Source organism: Balaenoptera acutorostrata, chromosome 12 (genome assembly GCF_949987535.1).
Source record: "Balaenoptera acutorostrata chromosome 12, mBalAcu1.1, whole genome shotgun sequence".
Lineage (NCBI taxonomy): Eukaryota > Metazoa > Chordata > Mammalia > Artiodactyla > Balaenopteridae > Balaenoptera > Balaenoptera acutorostrata.
Window position 1 is genome coordinate 78,988,779 of NC_080075.1, and position 24,025 is coordinate 79,012,803.

The 24,025-nt window shown below is 35.5% G+C and overlaps 1 protein-coding gene across 8 annotated transcripts in view; it reads left to right on the plus strand.

Moving 5' to 3' along the window:
• Positions 1 to 20,229, plus strand: part of PUM2 (pumilio RNA binding family member 2) — a 90,572-nt gene extending 70,343 nt beyond the window's left edge. For 5 of the 8 annotated variants that reach the window (XM_007183468.3, XM_007183473.3, XM_057557760.1 and 2 more), the window contains 8 exons: positions 7,829 to 8,096; positions 9,330 to 9,459; positions 11,055 to 11,189; positions 14,628 to 14,765; positions 15,711 to 15,836; positions 16,064 to 16,185; positions 16,752 to 16,944; positions 18,285 to 20,229. In XM_007183468.3, the coding sequence (XP_007183530.1) occupies positions 7,829 to 8,096; positions 9,330 to 9,459; positions 11,055 to 11,189; positions 14,628 to 14,765; positions 15,711 to 15,836; positions 16,064 to 16,185; positions 16,752 to 16,944; positions 18,285 to 18,416 (1,244 nt within the window). In that variant the 3' untranslated portion in view covers positions 18,417 to 20,229. The remainder of the gene's footprint in view (positions 1 to 7,828; positions 8,097 to 9,329; positions 9,460 to 11,054; positions 11,190 to 14,627; positions 14,766 to 15,710; positions 15,837 to 16,063; positions 16,186 to 16,751; positions 16,945 to 18,284) is intronic. The other 3 variants (XM_007183469.3, XM_007183474.3, XM_007183470.3) reach the window with 2 other exon arrangements.
• Positions 20,230 to 24,025: the final 3,796 nt, after the last annotated feature.

The window sequence follows — 24,025 nt, forward strand, 5'->3', positions numbered from 1 at the left end:
TGGTAAAATATATTTAGCCTATTGTGAGTTGGTGGGGAAAGTGAGTTTGAATGTCAGTATATTGGCATTTTTCACTTGCCTGCAATTGACTTTTTTTTTTTTTTTTTTTTGGTTCCTTTGGGTCTTCATTGTTCCGTGTGGGCTTTCTCTAGTTGCGGCGAGCGGGGGCTCCTCTTCCTTGTGGTGCACGGGCTTCTCACTGCGGTGGCTTCACTTGTAGTGGAGCGCGGGCTCTAGGTGCACGGGCTTCAGTAGTTGTAGCACACGGGCTCAGCAGTTGTGGCTCGCAGGCTCTAGAGCGCAGGCCCAGTAGTTGTGGCGCACGGGCTTAGCTGCTCCGCGGCATGTGAGATCTTCCTGGACCAGGGCTTGAACCCATGTCCCCTGCATTGACAGGCAATTCTTAATCACTGTGCCACCAGGGAAGTCCCCCTGCAATTGACTTTTAATCTAAATTAAATACTTTTTACTTGAAGGATCTCATAATATTTTATTGCTAATTTTTAAATTAAAACTGATCAGATAAGGGTCTTTACATGATTTTCTAAATAGAATAGTAATAAGCTTAATTTATACTGAAACTAATCCCTATTTTATGTTTATCTTTTATGTGTAGTTTTATTGGCCCCCATTTAAGAATTCTGGGGTCTCATGAAAGTTTTTATTTATTTTGCTTAATTAATTCACTTAATTTATTCAACCAGTGTCAAATCCCTATATCAGACTGTGCTTGACTTGAGAGACACTGTTGAAGAAAACATCATTCTACCTACCATCATCAAGTTTGATTTTTTTGTGGTGAATACAGATGAGTAAACCAGCAATTACAGTATAATGATTGTAATGCTGTTGCCTTATTGCACTTTATTTAACACAGTGATTCTCTCCATTAGAATTATTATCTTTCCTTTCTGGTTTTTTTGTACTAAATTAACCACAGACTATATTAGAGTTGTTTCTGGGTTTTTTCTCCCTACTAGATTAGAAACAAGAAGGCTGAAACCATTCTCCACAGCTTTAACAGTACAGTTGACCCTTGAACAACACAGGTTTGAACGGCCCAGGTCCACTTATACATGGATTGTTTTCCCCCCAAAAAATGGGGAAAAGTGGGAGATTTTTTTGGAGATTTGCAACAACTTGAAAAAATTCACAGACTGCATAGAAATATCAAAAAAATTTAAAAGGTATTTCATGAATGCATAAAATTATAATTATATATATAGCATATAACATGTTAATAGACTGTATGTTACTGGTAAGGCTTCTGGTCAACAGTAGGCTGGCTACTAGTAGTTAAGTTTGGGGGGAGTCACAATTTCTACATATACTTTGGTGGGGTGGGAGTCGATGCTCCTAACCCCCGTGTTGTTCGAGGGTCAGCTGTATTCAGATCTCAACAAAATGGTTGGAGTAATTTGAGTGGCTTTGTTTCTTTCTGTTTTATCGATGAATTTATTTTTGGACACTGGCTACTTGTTTAAAAAAAGTATTTTACATCCTACATAGATTTCTACATTAAAGCATTGTTTGACTGGTAGTCAGTGTGTTCTCTGATCAGTGTGTTAAGATCATACTCTGTAGAGTACTGCACTTTGAGAAGTTTTATGACAGTTGTGAGTTTTTATTTTTGCCTGTGTGTATTGTTCTTTGGTTTGGGGTAGGGGTAGGTTTTTAGAGTGTCCTCATGTTCAGTAATCACAGAAGTAGTTTAGTTTTCAATAAAGATGTAAGAGTCAGACAGTTCTTGAAATCACATAAGCCTTTTTTGATGGAATCATGGAAATTGGCAAGGTGAGTAGAGGTAGAAGTGAGATATAATACTAGTCTGAGCTACATAGTTCATGTGTTAAAAACTCAGTCTGTTTAAATGCTCTTTGATGAATGAGGGAAGATTATTAAGTATCTTCTGTGAAGATGGCCTCCCTCTTACCTTTATATTTTTAAAAAGTTGAAGCACTAGATGCTAAAAGGTAGATTAATTACTTAGTTGCTTTTAGAAAAGAATTACAAGCAATAGAAATGGAAACAACAGATTTTTATTTTGGTTTGTAGTTTGCACCTGATATTGTTTGCTTACATATGGTCATAAAATGTACAAATTTAAGGTAGCACACGTGACATACTTATGCTTTTTGCTTTTTATATTAGTCTGTTAAGATGATGTGGAAGATTATACTTTTAACTAGAATTATGTAGGTTTTTTAATTCATTGAAGCCTTGGTTTTTCCTGAGTAAAAATGTTGTGCCTTTGTATGGCAAATATATAGTTAAAATTTTATAGTTAAAAAATTTACGAGGGCTTCCCTGGTGGCGCAGTGGTTGAGAGTCTGCCTGCCGATGCAGGGGATACGGGTTCGAGCCCTGGTCCGGGAAGATCCCACATGCCGCGGAGCAACTAGGCCCGTGAGCCACAACTACTGAGCCTGCGCGTCTGGAGCCTGTGCTCCGCAACAAGAGAGGCCGCGATAGTGAGAGGCCCGCGCACCGCGATGAAGAGTGGCCCCCGCTTGCCACAACTAGAGAAAGCCCTCGCACAGAAACGAAGACCCAACACAGCCAAAAATAAATAAATAAATAAATAAATTAAAACAAACAAAAAAAACACACATGGAGATGCCATTTAAAAAAAAAAAAAATTTACGTGGTTTATTCTCCCATGTAACCTCAAGCATATCCCAGATTTAAGTATGGTATATGGCATTAAATGTTCTTCATGAGGTATAGCAGAATATAACCGAAAGCTTTAAGGGAATTATTCAGATACAATAGTTTAAAAAAAAACTCAGTCTAGTTATTAGCTATGCATCCTTGAATAAGGATTTATTAAGGATTTAGCTTCTCTAAGCCTATTGTGTCACAAGTAAAATGGAGATAATATCCTTGTCTCAGAGTGTTGTTAAGATAGCATTATATGTTAGTGTTCTAAGGCTGCTGTTACAAATTACAACTAAGTGGCTTAAAACAGATTTATTGTCTCACAGTTCTGAAGGTTAGAAGTCAAATTCAGGTGTCAACAGGGCCATACTCCCCTTGAAGGCTGTGAGCACAAGCCTTCCTTGCCTCTTTCTGGCTTCTGATGGTTGCTGATAACACTTAACATTCTTTGGCTTGTAGACACAGCACGCCAGTCTCCGCCTCCATCATTACCTGGCATTCTCCCTATGTGTCTGTCCTAATTTTCCTTCTCTTATAAGGACACCAGTCATTGGATAAGAGCCCAACCTACTCCAGCATGACACCTCATTTTAACTTGATTACATTTGCAAAGATCCTATTTCCAAATAAAATCAAATCCACAAGTACCAGGAGTTAAGACTTGAACATATCTTTTGGGGAAGCCCAGTTCAGCCCAGTACAGTCTGAACTCCGGTCCCCCAAAATTCACGTTCAGCCCACATGCAAAATACATTCACCCCATTCCAGCATCCCCAAGAGTCTTGAACCATTCCAAAAATCCCAAATCTTATTTTCTAAATCAGCTGAGATTCTGAATGTGGTCCATCCTGCGGCAAAATTCCTCTCCATCTTTGGGTCTGTGAAACCTAGGAAACAAGTTACCTGCCTCCAAAATACAGTCATGGGACAGGCACAGGTTAGACAGTCCCATTTGCAAAAGGCAGAAATTGGAAGGAAGAAAGGAGTTAACATGGCTGTTACAGTCTACTCTGAATGTTCCATATATTTCTTTTGAAAAGTAATCAGAGAAAAAAAATAACGAACTGAAAGTACTAAGTGTATGGGCTCTGGGTTAGAAGTAACTGAAGGTAATACCTTAAAGTGAAATAGGTCATCCTCATTTTAGGTTTTTTCCACGTATGCATTCTTTATCATTTATTCTTTGCCCACTCCAACTAACTAGTCATCTTTCATTATCATCTTATCATTCTTGAGCTTTCCAGAGCCTCGCCTTCTGAAAGGGACTCTGCCTAGTAGCCTATATGTAGTTGTACCCTTTTCGGGACCCTGAATCTACTTGGATTACCATTTTTATTTGAAATTAGTAGTTGACAACCTGCTCTAAAATGAAACCTTCATTTATCTTGATTCTAATTTATTAGCCTCCAAACCTCTATCAGAATAATCTTCAGGTAGACTTTTTTTTTTTTTTAATAAAAACTATCCACTGGGAAAGATTTGAGAATCTTTATTTTTTAAAAAATAGAAAAAGTAAATAAATAAAAGAATAGGCTCAGGAGTTGTTATTCCAGATCCCAGGGAGGTGGAAAATAATGAAAAGAAAAAACTTGTGAGATTTATTTTGTGGTGGTTTTAGTTGTTTTATATTTTTCTCCCCTGTGTTTTTCACAGTATTAAGATCTTTTTGATTTCTGGTATTAAATAGGGAAGGATTCTAAAACAATGGACTTCTCAAGGAAATTAATGAAAACTTACAAAATCATATTATTTCTACTAGGATAGTTATGAGGTGTTTGCCTTCATTCAGTTGTCATGAATGAACTTGATAGATACCTATGTAAATAGCGTATGAGGGGCAGCACACTACTGTGTGATGAGCTCTGGCCTAAGAGTCCTGGCTGCCTAGCTGCGTGTCACATCACTTTTGGACTATAGTGATTTCATCTGTGAAATGATAGTACAGATCTCCATGTTCCATACACTCTTATTAAGCTAGTGATTAAGAAGTGATAAATGATAGGGGTGAGGTCAGTGATAAATTGAAGGGACTGTTACCTTTTAACACATTTGGTGCAGAACACATCTTTTAGATGACCAGTAGCAATGGTATGAGTATAGATGACCAATTTGTATGTTTGTTTTTAACTAATTTTGAAATAATTTCAGACTTAAGAGGAAATCATTAACAATTAAAAAAAAAATCTAGCTTATCCCCAGATTCTCCAAATGTTATTTAACTGAATTTTCTTTATTATTGTTTCCCTCTCCTCGCTTCCCCTCTCTGCATTTGCCTGTCCCTTCACACCCATTTTTTTCCCTGATACTTTTGAAAGGAAGTTGCAGACATAGTGTCCCTTACTCATGAACATATCACTGTGTGTGTGTGTTCTGAAAGTAAGGACATTCTTTTGTCAGAGTCAGGAACTTAACAATATTACTGTCAAATCAGCCGACTTTATTCAGACTTTGCCAGTTGTCTCATTGATATCCTTTACAAGAAAGGCGGTGGGGAGGAGCATTGGGGTGGAGAGGGCGATTGATTTGGGGGCTCACACATGACAATTATTTGTCATGACTCTTATTAATCTTGAACTATTTCTCAGTCTTTTATGACCTCAACATTTTTGAAAGGTATAGGCCAATTTTGTAAAATATTCCTCAATCCCAAAATAGTTTTGAATGACATGCTTTCAGTGTTTAAAAACAACCAGTTTTGTTTTGTTTTTTTTTCCCACGTGGCTTGTGGGATCTTAGTTTCCTGACCCGGGATTGAACCCAGGCCCTCAGCAGTGAAAGTGAGGAGTCCTAACCACTGGACTGCCAGGGAATTCCCTAAAAAAACAAATTTTAAATGTTTAATGTATATTTTAAATTGAGTTGAAATGCTTATTTAATTAATTTGTAAGGAAACGAAGGTATCCTGGCCCTTTTTGAAATTAATCTTTCAACTTTGTAAATGAAAGTGCTAATTGTAATTAGTCTTCTAGAACTGAAATTCCAAGATTTTTTAAAACTCAAGGCATTTGGCATCATTAGACATTTTAAGTTGTCAAAGTGCATCAGGAGTTTGGTATATTAGGAGCTGATAGAATATAATCAAGAAATATCTAGACACAGGAGGAATTCCTGTTGGATACTGATAGGACTACTTGGAAGGTACCAAATAAAATTGTCGTTTTCTGGGGTAAGTATGTATTTTGAATTTGGTGTTGAAATCTTTAGTGCATTAAGAATAAAGAGGTAGGATTAGGCCTTGTTTCAGGTAGTGATAAGCAGTGGTACAGAGATAGTAATGAATAAGAAGGAGAGAAGTGAACAATTAGGGTACTATTAGGAAATTCATGTGAAAAGTAGGTTTGGAATAATGACTTGAAAAGTAAGCTGAAGAACATAGAGAAGGTACTCTAGCAGGATGCTGTAGGTTTTTAGTATAAAATGACATCGTCAAAGTGGCCTTTGAATGGGAAGATATAATTGTTGTTTATGAAAACAGATTAGAATGATAAGCACAGCGCCCCTACCCTACAAAAAGGTTCAGGAATTGTTATCGAGACTCGAATGGGCTAATGATCAGTTATTGTTGTGAACGGTTGATGGTACTATAAACAGAAATAAAAATAGGGGACTAGAAGGATAAATAATGAAGAGATGGAGACAGTATTAAAAAGCTGAATTCTTTTACTTTTTAGACTTTTCATACATGAGCACGAGTTTATGTAGAACTGGAATGAACATGAGAATTTGATGTCAATGACTTTGGTGTATAAAACGGCTTGTTAAAGTTACACACTTTTAAGAAAGATGTTACAGAACTAGACCTTAGACAGTTGATATTACATTAAATATGTATAAATATTTGTGTACTCACTGTCTATGAGACATCGTTTTAGGTACCACATATCTAGCATGTAGGCGAATGTAATTCTATGGCACTTACATTGGAAATGGGGCTGAGGATTCAAGTAAAAAATATGTATAATATACTGGATGATGGGAAATTTAATGAAGAAAAATAAAGCTAGGGCAGTGGGGACTGAAAGTAAACGAGGGATATTCTAACCCACTTCACTCTCCAGGATTATAGCTCTTTTACTGCTCCTTGTCCCTGTAACTCTTTTTGGCCTTCAATGCCTCTCTATAACTTTGCACTGACAGTGTGTCCTTGGCACCATCTATACTTTGTGGCCTGGATTGTACATACAGCACTACTCTAAATAGAAGTGATACACAATAGTGTAAAGCTGACGGTGGGTTTTGTTTATCTGAACTACTAAATCTGCATTTTACAATTTTCTATACATTTTTCTTTTTTAAAAGGACACTGTCAAGTACTTTTAAATGGTTATTTGTAATAAAAACAATTACCTGCTTCTATTGTTTTTATCAACTGCCCTTTAGTAGTATTCTTTGGAATGGGATATAAGTTAAAAAAGCTTTTTATTCATTTGTTTTAAATGGTCAACATTAAAGCTCTAGGAATGATAAATATGTTTACTGCTACTATTTCTTGTCTGTAAAACAGTAGTATTTTATGGAGAGTATTTTTTAAATAAAAAATTTAAATAGTGTGTTATTTGGCTTTATTATCTGATATTGTGGGTTTTTTAAGTTTGAAATTTAATCGGGTTAACTAAGAAATCATTTTTCTTTACGTACAAGTATATATGACTTAATGAATTTTTATATATTCCAAAAAAGTACAGATGTAGTTGGTGTTCTATTAACACTGTGAGTAAATTTCAATTAAACTTTTAGTGGCTTAAAATCTGAGTTTGCTAGCTGTTTGTAACTTGCTTGTTAATGTAACTGAAAATTTTGTTGGTGGTTTCAGTATTCTGGTATTGATACTAGTATGTATGACATTAGTTGTTATAATTATGTTTCAAACTAAGCTTCCAAGAACAAATACAGGTTTTGTGTATGACATTAGATGTTTTTAAACTAAACTGCCAAGAACAAATACAGGTTTATTTTTCTCATGTTTTCTAGTCTCTTTTTCCCCCATATTATAGCCACACACATTAAGTAAATGTGTGAGATTTCTCCTTCAACTTTAATTTTCTGTTATACCGTATAGGAATTAGTGGGGTGAATATTTCTATATTGACTGACTTTTTGGTTTAAATGACTTTTATTTGAGGAATGACTTTGTCAAAAATATTTGCTGACCACAGCTGCTTTGTTGTAGGAGGACTGACAAATGGTAGTGGTCGATATATCTCTGCAGCACCTGGAGCAGAAGCAAAATATCGAAGTGCTTCAGGCACTTCCAGTCTGTTTAGCTCCAGCAGCCAGCTCTTTCCTCCTTCTCGGCTTCGGTATAATAGGTCTGATATTATGCCTTCTGGCCGAAGTAGATTATTGGAAGATTTCAGAAACAACCGCTTCCCAAACCTTCAACTTAGAGACTTGATTGGACACATAGTTGAGTTTTCTCAAGACCAGCATGGTTCTAGGTAGGTGATTATTATTTATGATACTTTCTATTGCATTTTTGCTTTGAAAGAGCCAAAGTTTTTCTTGACTAGAATGATTTAACCTTTATAAAAGTTGGAATTGTTTAAAAAATAAATATCCAATATGGATTTTTCTTTCCTGTTAGGATAAACTATAAAAATACAGGTTTTTAATTTATTTTTTATGGTTCTTCAGTTTTCTATAATAAAAATATAGCAATGTCCTTTTATTGGATTATCTTTATTACATTGACAGAATACATTTAATTTCTTTAAATTTCCTTTTGAAAATAATACTCCAAATTACATTTATGGACTTGTGTCCCTGATATATACTTTGTCTAAAAAAATGTTTAAAACAAAGTTTACATTAAACAGACCACATGTACTGTAATGCTTGAGGTACATGCAAATTAGTGTTCTCAAGATAATACACAGAAAGGAAAAGAGTAGTAGAATTCTAATACATTTATTAAATTTGAGGTATCTTTTTATAGTTTTAGAGTAAATCTAAAATTTTTTAAAATAATTTTTGATTATAAAGTTGCATACAAATTTTATCTCCCTATGGTTGAAAGTTCTTAAAGTTCCTTAAGAGTAGCAAATCGACCTTGTGTCACTCACAATGGCTAGCTTTTTTTTTTTTGGCCGTGGCATGCGGCATCTTCCCCAACCAGGGATCAAACCCATGCCCCCTACATTGGGAGCACGGAGTCTTAACCACTGGACCACCAAGGAAGTCCACAGTGGCTAGCTTAGTTAGGAATTAAGTTGTGTCTCATGAATTTTATTGCTAAAGGTTTCTTTTATTATGTTCTAAAAATACTTAGTAATAATATGATTATTAAAAATAAATGAATACCAGTAATATCTTTGTAGTTTTTCATTGATTATAATACAACCAGAACTAACTTAAGAGGCATTAAACATCTTCATGTCCAGATTTTTTGCCAGTCTGACTAGAAGTTATTTTAAATTAAGGTGTTAACAAAGAAATGCTCCATAACTTTTGTTCTTTTTATTTTAAATTGAATAAAATATATTAGTACTATTTCTGGAAATGATTTTATTTATGTGGATATGTATATATCCACATATATATATATATATATATGTCCATGTATATATATATATCCAATATATATCGGGATGTATAATACTCGAGTCAGATTTGGATATTGCTGGAGCTTATTATCAATATACTGTCATGGCATTAAAATTTTTCCCACATAGATTCATACAGCAAAAGCTAGAAAGAGCTACTCCAGCTGAGCGACAGATGGTATTTAATGAAATTCTACAAGCAGCCTATCAGTTAATGACAGATGTTTTTGGCAACTATGTTATACAGAAATTTTTTGAGGTAAGCACACATACATGTTTGTATATGCTTAATGCTTAGAAAAGCTCTGAAAGTTGGGTGAGTTTATTTTCATATAAAAATATGTGAGCTTGGGAGAAAATATTTACAGATCATATGTCTGATAAAGATTTTATATCCAGAATATATGAAGAATTCCTGAAACTCAACAACAAAAAGACAGCTCAGTTAAAAAATGGACAAAGGGCTTGAATAGACATTTCTCCATAGGAGATATTCAAATGTGCAGTAAGCACATGAAAAGAAGCTCAGCACCCTTAGTCATTAGGGAAATGCAAATCAAAACCACAAGGAGAGTCTACTTTACATCTAGTGGGATGGCTGTAATTTAAAAAACAGAAAATAACAAATGTTTGTGAAGATGTGGAGAAATGAGAACCCTTGTACATTGTTGGTGGGAATGTAAAGTGGTGCAGCCACTGTGGAAAAGTTTGGCAGTTCCTCAAAAAACTAAACATAAAATTACCATATAACCCAGCAATTCCATCCTAGGTATATACCCAAAAGGATTGAAAACAAGGACTTAAACACCAGTGTTCATTTCAGCATTGTTTATAATAGCCAAAAGGTGGAAACAATCCAGCAGATGAATGTATAAACAGAATGTGGTATATACATGCAATAGAATATTGTTCAGCCATAAGAAGGAATGAAGCTTTGATACATGCTTACACATGGATGGAACTAAGTGAAATAAGCCAGGTACAAAAGAACAAACATTACAGGGCTCCATTTATGTGAAATACCTAGAATAAGCAAATTCATAGAGACATAAAGTCGGCTAGGGTTTCCTAGTCTTACTAGTAGACCGGTTGGGGTAAGAGGGGGAATAGGGGGTTATTGCTTAATGAGTACAGTGTTTCTGTTTGGGGCAATGGAAGGATTTGGAATCAGATTGTGGTGGTGATTGCACATGGTGAGAATATAGTCAATGCCACTGAATTAAAAATGGTTAAAATGTCATATTTTATGTTATATGTTTTTTAAGTGTATGGTCTTACATTAAATGAGAAGTTTAATACCAGTCCTGATTAATATTTGAAATATATTTGAAAATATAAAGCATTAGGAGTAAGTCTTATGTGAAGCAATTAATGAATAGTAGTACAGTCTTTATGTGGATTTGTTAGGTGTCATTTATTTTGTAATTCAGCAAATTTTTTAGTTTATAACTAAACATCTATGTTGTAGCTTGACTTAACAGATTTCCTCCACAGTCAGAATATAGTTGAGAATTATCTGGTCTGAATGTATGCCTCAGAAATTCATTTTATTAAAAGATAGTGGGGGTGTTTGTTTGAAATGAAGAGTGAAGATGTTTACTTTAAAAGAATAACAGGTGGTTAATATGTTAGTAAAAAGGAAATAGTAGATAGAATGACTTACCCTCTAAAAAGTGATATTATTTCAAGCACCTCTGGGTCTATCTTAATTTGCTTTTACCTAAATGCCTTCTCCCTACACACTTGCCAAATGTGATATTTTATAAATAGATTAAATAGACTGCAAACAGTGGGTTATTCAAGTTTAACCAAGTAATATTATAGTCATTTTTATTAATTTTTTTTTTCTGTCAGTTTGGGAGTTTGGATCAAAAATTAGCCCTGGCTACTCGTATTCGTGGTCATGTTCTACCCTTAGCATTGCAGATGTATGGCTGCCGTGTTATTCAGAAAGCATTAGAGTCTATTTCATCTGACCAGCAGGTAATTGTAAGTTAAGACAAAATTTTTGTATTATTTTATCCAATTTTTAAATTTTTATCTTACAATAATCTTGGAGTGAAATGTTAAATATTTCCACAGACTAAAATATTTTTTTAAATCTATCTCAAAAGAGTATGTAATTAACTGAAAGTTACACAACAGATCTTTGATCTGTCCTCTGTTCATTTTCTTCATCTTTTCATTTCTAAGTGAAAGTATTTGAGTACCTACTATATGTCAAGCAGAGTGCTAGATGGTGGGTGTTTCTGCTACCACTACTCATTTGATTTTCTGTAGTATCAGGAATATATTTTACTATTCCCAGTGTTTATTTGGATTGCACTTACACTTCTGTCATAAGAATAAATATTTTAAAACCAATTGCATTCCTATATGCCAGTTAAAAATGTATACAGGGAATTCCCTGGTGGTCCAGTGGTTAGGACTCCGCACTTTCACTGCTGAGGGAGTGGTTCAGTTCCTGGTCGGGGAACTAAGATCCCACAAGCCGCACGACGTGGCCAAAAAAAAAAAAAAAGTATATACAAAGTTTTAAAAATTTCATTCAACAGGAAAAGTAGCCTAAAGCATCCTCTTAACAAGATTTACAGTTCTTTAAGAGAAAAGAGAGCACATATAAATTAATTGGGAAGTATACCATGTTCTTGGATGGAAAGGTCTAAGTATTCTAAGTAAAAAAGGGATTAGTACAATTCCAGTTATGTGCTCATAGGAATTTTCTTGTAAATGATCAAAATAAATTTTTAAATTATTTTAAATAGACAAGGATATTAAGGAGAGTAAGGGATGAGGAAAATTGCTTATCCACTAGATTTTTTAAAGAAACTGTGTAGCATCACTAGCATGGTTTGCGCATGAGGTAAACAAACTTTTAAAATGAAATTCATAACCTCCCATAGATATTGTATATAACTGGCTTATGTATTACAATGAAATATAATAAGAGTAAAGAAAATATTTCTTAAAAGGTATTGGTAATTAGTAAGTTTGGAAAGAGATTGGCTTTGACTCTCAACCTACATTCATATGATAAATTCCAGAATTAAAGGCAATAATATATATGGATGGATGGATGGATATGTATGTGTTATGTATATACATTAATCACAGCAGTGAACATCTGTGAGAAAATAGCATTGTTCTTCTTGAGGAAATCCTGAGTTTTAGAGTCATTGAAGATGTGTCATAATGGAGAGAGAGTAACAGTTTGATTGTATTGGTACTTAGAACTTCTCTGCTCTTAACTCTCAGACTGGTATAGATACTTTAAAGATATTTTGGAAACAGTTCTCAGAGCTTTCTGAGATGCCCCTCCCAGGTTATAATCCTGAAGTTTGGCTTGAGTAAAATTTTCCAATTCTTTCTTTTTAAAAAAAAAACGATATTTTACGTGTCTTTAATATTTGAAAATATAAAGCATTGGGAGTAAGCTTCAGATGATTAGTGGTATTACATTTCCTATTTGGATTCTTCCCCCACCCCCACCCCACCCCGATCTGCATGGCTTATGGGATTTTAGTTCCTTGACAAGGGATCGAACCCAGGCCCTCGGCAGTGAGAGTGCAGGGTCCTAACCTCTGGACCACCAGGGAATTCCCTCCTGTTTGGATTCTTAAGTACATTTGATTTTGTAATTTAGTTCATATTTAGTTTATAACTAACATTTGTGTGATATCTTGACTTCAAGGATTCCTCTAGTTATGTCAGAATACAGTTGAGAGTTTTTTGGGTGAGAGAGTTTTGGGAATTTTTTTGGCTGCGTTGGGTCTTTGTTCCTGCGCGCGGGCTTTCTCTAGTTGCAGCAAGCAGGTGCTACTCTTTGTTGTGGTGTGCGGCTTCTCATTGCAGTGGCTTCCTTTGTTGCAGAGCACGGGCTCTAGGCGCGGGGCTTCGGTAGTTGCAGCATGCGGGCCCTAGAGCGCGTGGACTTCAGTAGTTGTGGCGTGCGGGCTCCGTTTTTGTGTCTCATGGGCTCTAGAGCGCAGGCTCTGTAGTTGTGGCGCACAGGCTTAGTTGCTCCATGGCATGTGGGATCTTCCCGGACCAGAGGTCAAACCCGTGTCCGCTGCATTGGCAGGTGGATTCTTAACCTGTGTGCCACCAGGGAAGTCCCTGGGTGAGAGAAATTTTAAATGTGAATACCGGGAATTCCCTGGTGGTCCAGGGGTTAGGGCTCTGCACTTCCACTGCAGGGGACATGGGTTCGATCCCTGGTCGGGGAACTAAAACCCTGCATGCTGCACGGCGCAGCCAAAAAAAAAAAAAATTGTGAATATGTTTACACTAGGTGTACTCCATTTCTTCACAGTACTATTTCCTATTGCACTAATAAGGCACGCAGGTTATTGTGTGGCTACCTGTATTTTTCCCTAAGGATTAAGATGTTTATTTAATGAAGTCTTACAAACCTATGAGAAAAATACTAAGATTGTTAGTTAAAAGAAAATGCACTTAGTAAATAAACCTTACTGTAAATAAGTTTAACCTTATTAGTAATCAAATATAAATTGAAAGGTGTCATTTTTGCCCATTAAATGAGCAAAAATCTAAAATCTCCTGAGAATCTGTCCCTGAAGAAGGTATCAAATGATAAAGGAAAGTTATATTGAGTCAAGTTCTTTTTTTTTTTTTGGCCGCACCAAGCGGCTTGTGGGATCTTAGTTCCCCGACCAAGGATCGAACACAGGCCCCAGCAGTGGAAGCTCGGAGTCCTAACGACTCGACTGCCAGGGAATTCCCTGAATCAAGTTCTTTGTTATAAGATTATTAAAAAGAAGAGTAAAATGCTCAACAATAATTTCTTCTCATAATTGAGATATTACGTGAAAATCACATAGCCCATCAGTGCTCACTCAACTCCTTTACCCTTTTCCGGGTGCTTGATAAACTCAAGGAGCCATCAAAAATAATTATTTGGGGAAATTCCTTGGCGGTCCAGTGGTTAGGACTCCTCACTTCCACTGCAGGGGGCACAGGTTCAATCCCTGGTTGGGGAACTAAGATCCCGCATGCTGTGTGGCACAGCCAAAAAATGATAATAATTATTATTATTAAATGGGGGAAGGGGTATGCTTAGTAGAGAAAAAACGTAGAATTCTAAAATCATTATATTAGTTGTCAGCTGAGAAAGATAAGTGGAAGATGTACACAGTGAAGATAGTAGTGTATAGCAAATTGAGTATCATTAAGTTATATTTCAGCAGGTATCATTTACATTATAATCCTGTAAAATGTTTTAGTAATTCTCACCTTCAGTGGCTTCTGCTTATTACACTTTGGGGGATGGGGTGGGAATTTTAAACTCTGACATATAAAAAATTGCAAATAAATTTTTGAGTATACTTTTGTTCCTATCTCAGTACTTTTATGTAAAATCCTTCTATGCTGTTTGGTGAGGTAATTTAAATGTTTTCTCTTTTGCAGAGTGAAATGGTAAAGGAGCTAGATGGTCATGTACTCAAATGTGTGAAAGATCAAAATGGAAACCATGTTGTACAAAAATGTATTGAATGTGTTCAGCCACAGTCACTACAGTTCATCATTGATGCTTTCAAAGGACAAGTAAGGTTGATTTTTGGCTTCTAATTAGTTAGAATTTGAGTGTTAACTAACATATTTTTTATAAATCAAAAGATAATACCCAGTACTTTCATACAAAAATAGGAGATAAATACTGAATGTGCCTTAATTTCTGCCTCTTTGATAGAGTGAGTCAATAGATAGCTTCATTTTTTGCAGCTGAAAAATGTAGAAATATGAGTTTAATTTATATTACTCTAAGAAGTAAAGACAACTACTGTTAGAACTGTAAGCCCAACAGTGTTTTCCAAATTTTCTGGGAGAGGGAGAGGAGGGAAGAAGACTTAGGACTGTATAATAAAAGGCAAAATAAATATCAGTTAGTAATTAATAACATAATAATTAATAGCTTCTAATTACAACATGCACTACCCCTACTGCACAATCCATTCCTTGTCATTATTACATGCTTTCCATCTTCTGATTAGGTTCCTTTTGATCAAAATATCCGTTAGTGAACTTACGGTTACCGGCGGTGGGGGAAGGGATAGTTAGGAAGCGTGGGATTGACACACTGCTGTATATCAAATGGATAACCAATGAGGACCTACTGTATAACACAGGGAACTCTGCTTAATGTTATGTGGCAGCGTGGATAGGAGGGGAGTTTGGGGGAGAATGGATACATGTATATGTATGGCTGAATCGCTTTGCTGTGTACCTGAAACTATTACAACATTGTTAATCGGCTATACTCCAATATAAATAAAAAATTTTTTAAAAATCAGTATAAAAACAAACAAAAAGGATATCCGTTAGCTCCTAAATTCAGTACCCTGCTTCCCAGCCTTTGTCACATGACAGTTGGCATATTATCAATAAATGTGAATTCCCCGTTCTATTTTAAATTAATTCAGCATGTTATCAAAAACCTGTCCTTCCAAAAATGTCACAAAATGGAAATTTATTTCGTCTAATTGTTTTAAGGTGTTTGTACTTTCAACTCATCCTTATGGCTGCAGAGTAATCCAGCGCATCCTAGAGCACTGCACTGCAGAACAGACCTTACCTATCTTAGAAGAACTTCACCAACATACAGAGCAGTTGGTACAGGTATAAACTCCCTAATATTTTGAAATGTTTATATATTTTTGAAAATATTCTGATTTTTTTAAAAGGAAATATAATTTATTGTTAACACATTATAGAAACACTCAGTGAGACAAAAGCCTGTTGTATTCTCCTGATTGTACTATTGAATTTTTAGAAAATTGATGAACATCTTTTTCAAGAATTACCATTATTCTTAAGGAAAGTAATTTTTTAATATCTGCACTTAGGATCAGTATGGCAATTATGTTATTCAGCATGTACTGGAACATGGTCGACCTGAAGACAAGAGCAAAATTGTTTCTGAAATCAGAGGAAAGGTCTTAGCCCTGAGTCAACACAAGTTTGCCAGGTATTGCGTTATGTTTTAATTCCAGGGGTCAAGTCTTTCAACTCTCTGGCTTTTATTAGTAAGCACAGAAATGCATGTAAAATATAGCATTGGAATATAGTCTTTTTTAGTAGAGGCAAAAGGTACATAATAGAATGTTGTTTTTGTTCTTATAGAATCTACACAACAAATTGGTTTGCCCTCATGTATTCCATTTTTGAAATGTGTATTTGGAAAATTATTTCTCCCCAAGATGTGTAAATAAATGCAAATCTGATTTATTTAGTGCATGTTCATGAAAGCCTCAGACCTTTATTAATGACCTACTTCCCCCACACTTGAATTACAGTTTTAATTTTTATTTAATTATAATTTTGAGGCCTGTAATTAAACTTGCAGATATCCAATATGGGTTCTTCTATGATATTAATTTCTGTTTTGAAAGTAACTGTAAGAGAATTACAAGAGAATCCTATTTTGACTCTTCTGTCTTCCAGTGCATTGAGCAAGTTCTTTGAAAAACCAAGGAAATTTTTCTATTAAAAAATAACAAAATAATGTTTTTCGTATGTACTTTAATTTTTCAGCAATGTAGTAGAAAAGTGTGTTACTCATGCATCCCGTGCTGAGAGAGCATTACTGATTGATGAAGTTTGCTGCCAGAATGATGGTCCTCACAGTGCCTTATACACCATGATGAAGGACCAGTATGCCAACTATGTAGTTCAGAAGATGATTGATATGGCTGAACCTGCTCAGAGAAAGATAATCATGCACAAGGTAATACAGTTTATAGCACTTAAAATAGACGATTCACTTTGTGTGACTTCAGGCTACTCATTTAACTTCCCTAGGCTTTAATTTCCTCAGAATTGTTACAACTGCAGAAAATTTAAAATCAGTGGAAAACCATTGGCAGATGTAGGTATGATATACCCCTTTATTAAATTCTTAAGGTAATCAACTCAGTAAAATCACATTCATTTCTCATCTATTTACCTACCGTTAGCATTGTTTTTCCCTTCACCATCTTATTTAGGTATATTTGATTTGCCATAATACATTGGCTGAACATTGATTTTAAAATCTGATTAAATTTTCTTACTAACCTAGTAAATTTTCTTAAAGAGAAAATTTATATCGGTTTAATTTTTTTTTAATCAATTAAGCTGTTTTCTCTCTCTGTCCTGCTAGAATCAAATGATTCTTTAAGAAATCATTAATTTCCACAGGAAAACTTACTGTTAAAAAGAACACTGCCCTCTTGATTTTCTGTGTTTTTAAAAATTTAGTATTTCTGCTTAAGAATATATAACTATAACATTTTTTTCAGTCTTATTTTTAACAACTGCATTATTTAATCAATATCATATTTAGGGCATTTTGATTATTTAATAACTGTTCTTAGCAGTGTTTATATAAACATCTTTGCATAATTAAGTGTTTTTGTAAGGTAAATCCCTAGATGTGGAATTGCTGGCACAGAGTATGTGAACATGTTACATTTTAATAGATTTCTGCCAAGTAGCTCTCCAGAAATCTCGTACAAGTTTGCACATCTATCTAGTATTTGAGAAAAGTGCCTGTTTTACTGTTATCTCATCAATACCAGTTATTATTTATAAAATCTTTGCCAGTCTGGATGGAAAGATAATGATATGATTCTTCTCATTTCCAGTTTTAAAACAGTTAAGGAGATATTGAACGTGTTAAATGTATTAGCTATCACACGTCTGATTGCTTGTTCATGTCTTTTGCTCCATTTTGTATTGAATTTTTGTCCAGTTGCTTAGAGTTATAGAACTTTGCCCTCGTAAACCTTACAAGAATATAATAGCTCATTAGTGATACTTCTCTGCTATGTTTGGAGCCCCTCTACTGTTTTGTTTGCATGTGTAATAGTTTATAGGAAAAGTGGTTTGTTTATTCATTGAACAATTTTGAGAGTAGAAGTTGGGAGAGATTGAGTGGAACAGAACTGCTTTTGCAAACAACTTTCTTTGGATTTGAATTTTAAAATTTCAGTTATTCTTCCAAATCACCCAAATTTGGGGGCGCTTTTTTAAGGAATCAGAAACTAAAATAACTTAGATTTCCTAAGCAGAACATTTATTTTTCAGATTCGACCTCACATTACTACTTTGCGCAAATACACATATGGGAAGCATATACTGGCCAAGTTGGAAAAATATTATTTGAAAAATAGCCCAGATCTAGGGCCTATTGGAGGACCACCAAATGGAATGCTGTAAAGGAAAAAGAGAAGATGATGTAACCGTGTGAGAGGAACGTTTCTTTTGTGAATTATCAAAACACAACTCAACTATGAATCTTCAAATTTTTTTTAAAGTGAAACTATTTATTGACTTTATTCATCCATTTGTAAATTTTTTAAGGTTCTTGTGTATATTTGGGGGTGGGGGGTGGTGAATTATAAATTATATTCAGCCCTGAGTGGAGACCTATCAGATTGGATTGCTGGCAAAGCACAGAATGCCTGTATATGATGTAACTGTATCAAAAAATGCTGTCACATATTTTGTAAATTTTTACCTTGTAAAGTCACAAAAATAGTTTTTAAAGGAAAAAGTACAGTATTCTTTTAATAAACTGGCTTGCAGTCTGGTAGGTCTACGGACCCCATAGCACAACAGGTTTATAGAAATGTATATAGAAATATAGTCCTTATGGGTTTTTTTTGTCCTTTGTGTGAAGCCTTTTATAACAGATTAACAATCAACTGCATAAATATTATTAATATTTTTAAAAGAAAGTTAAGTTGTATTTTGGTAATTCACAAACTATCATGCAAATAAAAACTCGGCAAGTAAGACAAGAATTAAGTGATTTGAAATGAAAAGAACTTACATTATTTACAGTAGATGTGGTTTTAATACAAATACTGCCCCCCAAAATGTCTCTGGCAATGTACAGAAGTATTGTATATACTTACATATGTAATTGTTGTAAGAGGTAGAAAAAACAAAATCATGGTGACACTTCCAGTTAAGTACGCTAAACGAAAAGTTAAGTTCCATTTTAACTTTTCAGTTTGGTTTGCAATGAGAAAGAGTGGAGATTTGTATATTGTTTTGCTTATAGAATTACAAGGACATGTTGAAAAAGTGTTGAGATTTATTTTGCTTTTTCATAGTAGATTCAGAAAGTAGGAACCAGATAGAGGTGAAAAGGGGCCACTGAAAAGTGAATTTGATAGCTCAACATTTAAGCATGATTACATATTCAGATAGCTTTTTTTGCTTCCTATAAATATATGCATTGTGTGTGTGTAGTAATAGATGTAAGTTTACACTTTGAAAGCAAATCATGTTTCAATGTTTATTATAAAAAGCCTTGCTAATTTAGTAATGATGTTTTCTTTGGTTGTACAGGTGTACATTTGTAAACCTTAATGCTGTAAATGGAATTTGTTTTATCTCTTTGGGAAACATTTGCATTTTAGTGTACATTTATGTCCCTGCCCTCTGACCTGGCATATAGTGTTGTATAATGTAAATTTATTTCTCCAAATCAAGAGTGATTTTTTAAAAATTTTTTATCTTTATATGGTTTCAGAAGTATGAACCAGCTTTCTTTTTATTATTGTGAAAAACATTTTGTTTTATAACATAGTTGTTGACTCTGTTAATATGGACATGCTAGGATTTGGATCACTTTCAAGAAGTCAGGGTATTGTGCATAATAGAAAGTATTGGACTGAGATATTTGGTTACCATGGAGGCCAATGCTTTTTCCATCTTATTAAATGTGATGTGACTTTTTTTCTTTGTACAGAAGAGTACTGTATTTTTGAATAGCCTACTCCCAAGTAATAGCAAATCTGTATGGTAACATTTTTTCTCTGGACATAAGACATAACAGTAACATGATGTACATTTACAAGCGGCCTTATGTACATTTCCCAACAATCTTTTTAAGGCAAAATTGTGACCATATGTGTATAATTAAAATCGTTTTTAATCCTTTGCCTATGAAAATATTTTGGAAAAAAAAACTTGCTTTGTATATTCAGTTTCTGAAAGATAAAGAAAGTGCTTTGTATTTTGTTGAAGTCAGTATTTTGTATAAAACTTTTATGTTGACCCACTTACGTTTAGTGCTAAAAACTAATGAACCATGCTATCTCTTTCAATTGAACATGTGAGGGATTTTTTTATTAGAAGTCTGCAGAAGAAAAGCTATCTTCTGAGCACAATATTGAATATAAAGGTTTTTTCACATAGCTGTTCATATCATGAACCTAAGAATAACGGCATAAAGTTTGGGGTGCCAGGCATACTTTTTCATGTTTGATGTTGAGTTATTCTAGTTTTCTAACCCAACATTCCGTGTTGAGGCCATAAAATTTAACCACTTGTCACTGTCACGGTCCCTTCTCATAGTCACACTAGTTCATCAGCATGTCCCAGTCACAGTAACAGAGCTTTTTTCCCTCCATACAGAACTGCTCTCTGCCACTCTTCCCCACTTTGTTTTGCCAGCCTCAGAATGTCTTGGACCTGTGTTGAACTTCTGTTCCCAGTATCAGCTCATGGTTTCAGGATCAAAGTTGTCCTTGTTGCAGATTGGTGGTGACTTTCCTGGATTTGCACAGTTGAATTCCTGGTTTTCCTTTACCCTTATCTTCTGTTCACACAGGCAAATTATTTATGCAAATTTAGAAAGTCCTAGAGAATGGCACACTGGGAAACTGAACAATTGTCTTGGGTTCCTGATGTTCCCATGTATCCCAGTGTTGACAACCAATCTTCCCAGTATTTTAGGGTTTATTTTGTTTTCTAGAAATTTTGCGATCTGCTATTTTTGGTGCCCACCTCTCTAATTCCACCTTTTAATAAATTGGCATGGATTTTTGGTATAATCTGAAAATGACATTTCAGAATAAACTTAATTGGGCAGAACCACTTAGGCCTTACTCTTGGGTGTCTTGATATGGATTGTTTCTGGACCAGTTTGTCTTAAGTCCTGGCTCTTATTGGTTCATATGAAATAATGTTATCTTCACTTCTTTGTATATTATGTATAAATTAGAAAATGAAAAATGTGTGAATAACATTGTATGAAATAAACCTGGTCTTGTGTTTTTCTCTAGATAAAATACCCCTCTGTACCTCAATTACAGTTCCATTGACCATTCAGGTTTACTCTGATTTAAGGAAAACAAAAATATCTTTATCACATGAATGCTAGTCTAGGGCCACTGATTACACTGATGGTATTAATTCTGTCTTTTAATATTCATAATCTAATTACATAGCGTGATTATACACCTCATATGATGAAACTTTAAGCCTGTTTCCTTACTGATAAAATGATACTGATAAAATGATGGTTTTTGAGGATCAAATTAAATCACGTATCTTCACCCACACGTGTTTGTTTCCTTTCCACATGCACTTCAGGAGATTAAGTACAGTTTGGGTTCAGGCATGGATTTAACCTCACTATTTACAAACCTTGTGAACTTAGGTCTGTTATCTCAGCCTCAGTGCCTTCATCTTTACTATGAGATGGAACTATTTTTAAATCCATGGTTTTAAGAATTGAGAATATATATAAAAAGATACCTAGAACCTAATTCTCAACCGCTGCTAATACTGTTTCCATTTTCCTTTCCCTTCTATAGCTAATTTTTTTTTAATCTATACAGATAATTCAGTAGAATCCAAAATGGTGATCTTATAAAACTAAATGGGAAAAGGAGTTTTCATCACACACATTGTTTATCCTCCATTTTAATTTTATCCTGGTTTGGTTCTATTCCAAACTGAAAGCCCCTCTGGAGTTGTTTACTTGCGCCACTTGTAGTGATGAAATTAAAGATCCTAAAAAGGAAATAAATGTCATGTCCTCCCACCCTAGCTTATCAACTTCAGAAGAGTAGCTTCCTAAAGCGACCTGGGTAGTGTTCTATAATATCTGCCCTAATGACAGTGGTTTCTCGGAAGGGGGTGGGCGAGTAGAGGGGAAGGCGGAGAAAGCCCTACGGAGCGGCATTCACTGTCTGCCTTACCCATCTAACTTGAAAGGCCTGGATTAACATATCTGATGGGATTTGGATGCTACAGACATTCAGTAAATTCATCTCTAGACAGAGGTGAGAAGGAATAGTGCCCACTTGGAAGAGGCTGCAGTGGGCCTCTGGAAGGCACTGCGGAGGGAAAAGGAGTGGGTCAGGCCTAGGTTGGGCCCTGAGGCGTGTGGTCTGTATGGTAACCCTTTAGGCCTTTAAGTTACCTATGTAAAGTAGGAATAATATCCTGACTTCCCAGAGAACCTCAGATCTGAGAGTACTTTTGATGCTAAAAACCTTACAACTACAGGATGGATCCTGTGGGAAGCTCAAAATTAGGTTGAATATTTGTTGAACTTTATTACCTCCCCATCCTGTAGGTAATTTCTTGTTTATGTTCCAGTCATACAACTTTTTTTTCTAAATATTTACCAGGAACTTAAATGAAATAGCTCTGTATTCTATTTGATAGTTTAAGAAAGAAATTGGCTACCTTAAGATTCAAATTTTCCTGGGCATTAGCATGTAATGGTTCAGTTTGGATTCTGGAACTAGACTGCCCAGGTTCCTTTAGTTTTACATTGTTAGGCAAGCACTTTCATCTTTTAAGCCTTAATTTCCTCATGTGTAGGCAAGGGAAGAAATACCCGCCTCCTAAAATTGTGAGGATTAAATGAAAATATGTGTGACATGCAGGGGCAGTGAGTACTCAGTGCCTCCTGTTACAGTTAACTGAAAAGGGGTTTTTTGTTTTTAATTTGCCTACATACAGCCTCAAAACGTGGCTTGGAGCTCATGTTTCTGCAAATGAGCTCTCGATTCAAGCTGCAGATAAATCACTAAGTAGGAAAACTACTGAAGATATGAGTAAGGAACTTTACAGCATTTTAATTCTTTTTCTTGGTACAGTTAGTCTTTTTTTTTCTTGGTACTAATACAGGTAACAGTAACTTTGCCCTGATGTGTATGGCTGCCAGGATGGAGGCAACGTGAGGAAATCAAAGGCAATGTGGTGGGAAAGATCTCTCTCTCTCTCTCTCTCACAGACACACACACACACACCTAGGAAAGCATATTAGAGGCTCAGAAGCCACTGAGGTTTTTGGTCTCTGCCATTCCTCACACTCATCCCTTACATCATTTTCACTGAGTAGTTTGGGAGCCCTTGGTTCTGGGATTATGCTTCAGTAAAAAGAGTGGTCTGCCAATATATTGATTTTTTTTTTAATTTATTTATTTTACTTATTTATTTTTGGCTGTGTTGCTGTCTTTGTTGCTGCATGCGGGCTTTCTCTAGTTGTGGCGAGCGGGGGCTACTCCTCATTGCCGTGCACAGGCCTCTCACTGCGGTGGCTTCTCTTGTTGCGGAGCACGGGCTCTAGGTGCGCGGGCTTCAGTAGCTGTGGCTCGAAGGCTCTAGAGCGCAGGCTCAGTAGTTGTGGCTCACGGGCTCAAGAGTGCAGGCTCAGTAGTTGTGCACGGGCTTAGTTGCTCCGCGGCATGTGGGATCTTCCTGGACCAGGGCTCGAACCCGTGTCCCCTGCATTGGCAGGCAGATTCTCAACCACCGCACCACCAGGGAAGCCCTGTATTGATGTTTTGCTGAGTGTAAGATTGAAGAGTCGCTTTGGATCATTTATGTGTATCTGCTTGCTTTGAGAGGTGAGCTCTACTGATAGCCAAGTGAGGAAAAGCGTTCTGTATGGGTCCATCCGACTGATGTGACTTGAAGCCACAGTAACACTCCTCAGTAATTTCTGCCAATTTGGCTTATTATAACAAGGAAAGCATTTAATTGAGACAAATAATGCCTGTTGGCCTTCTAAA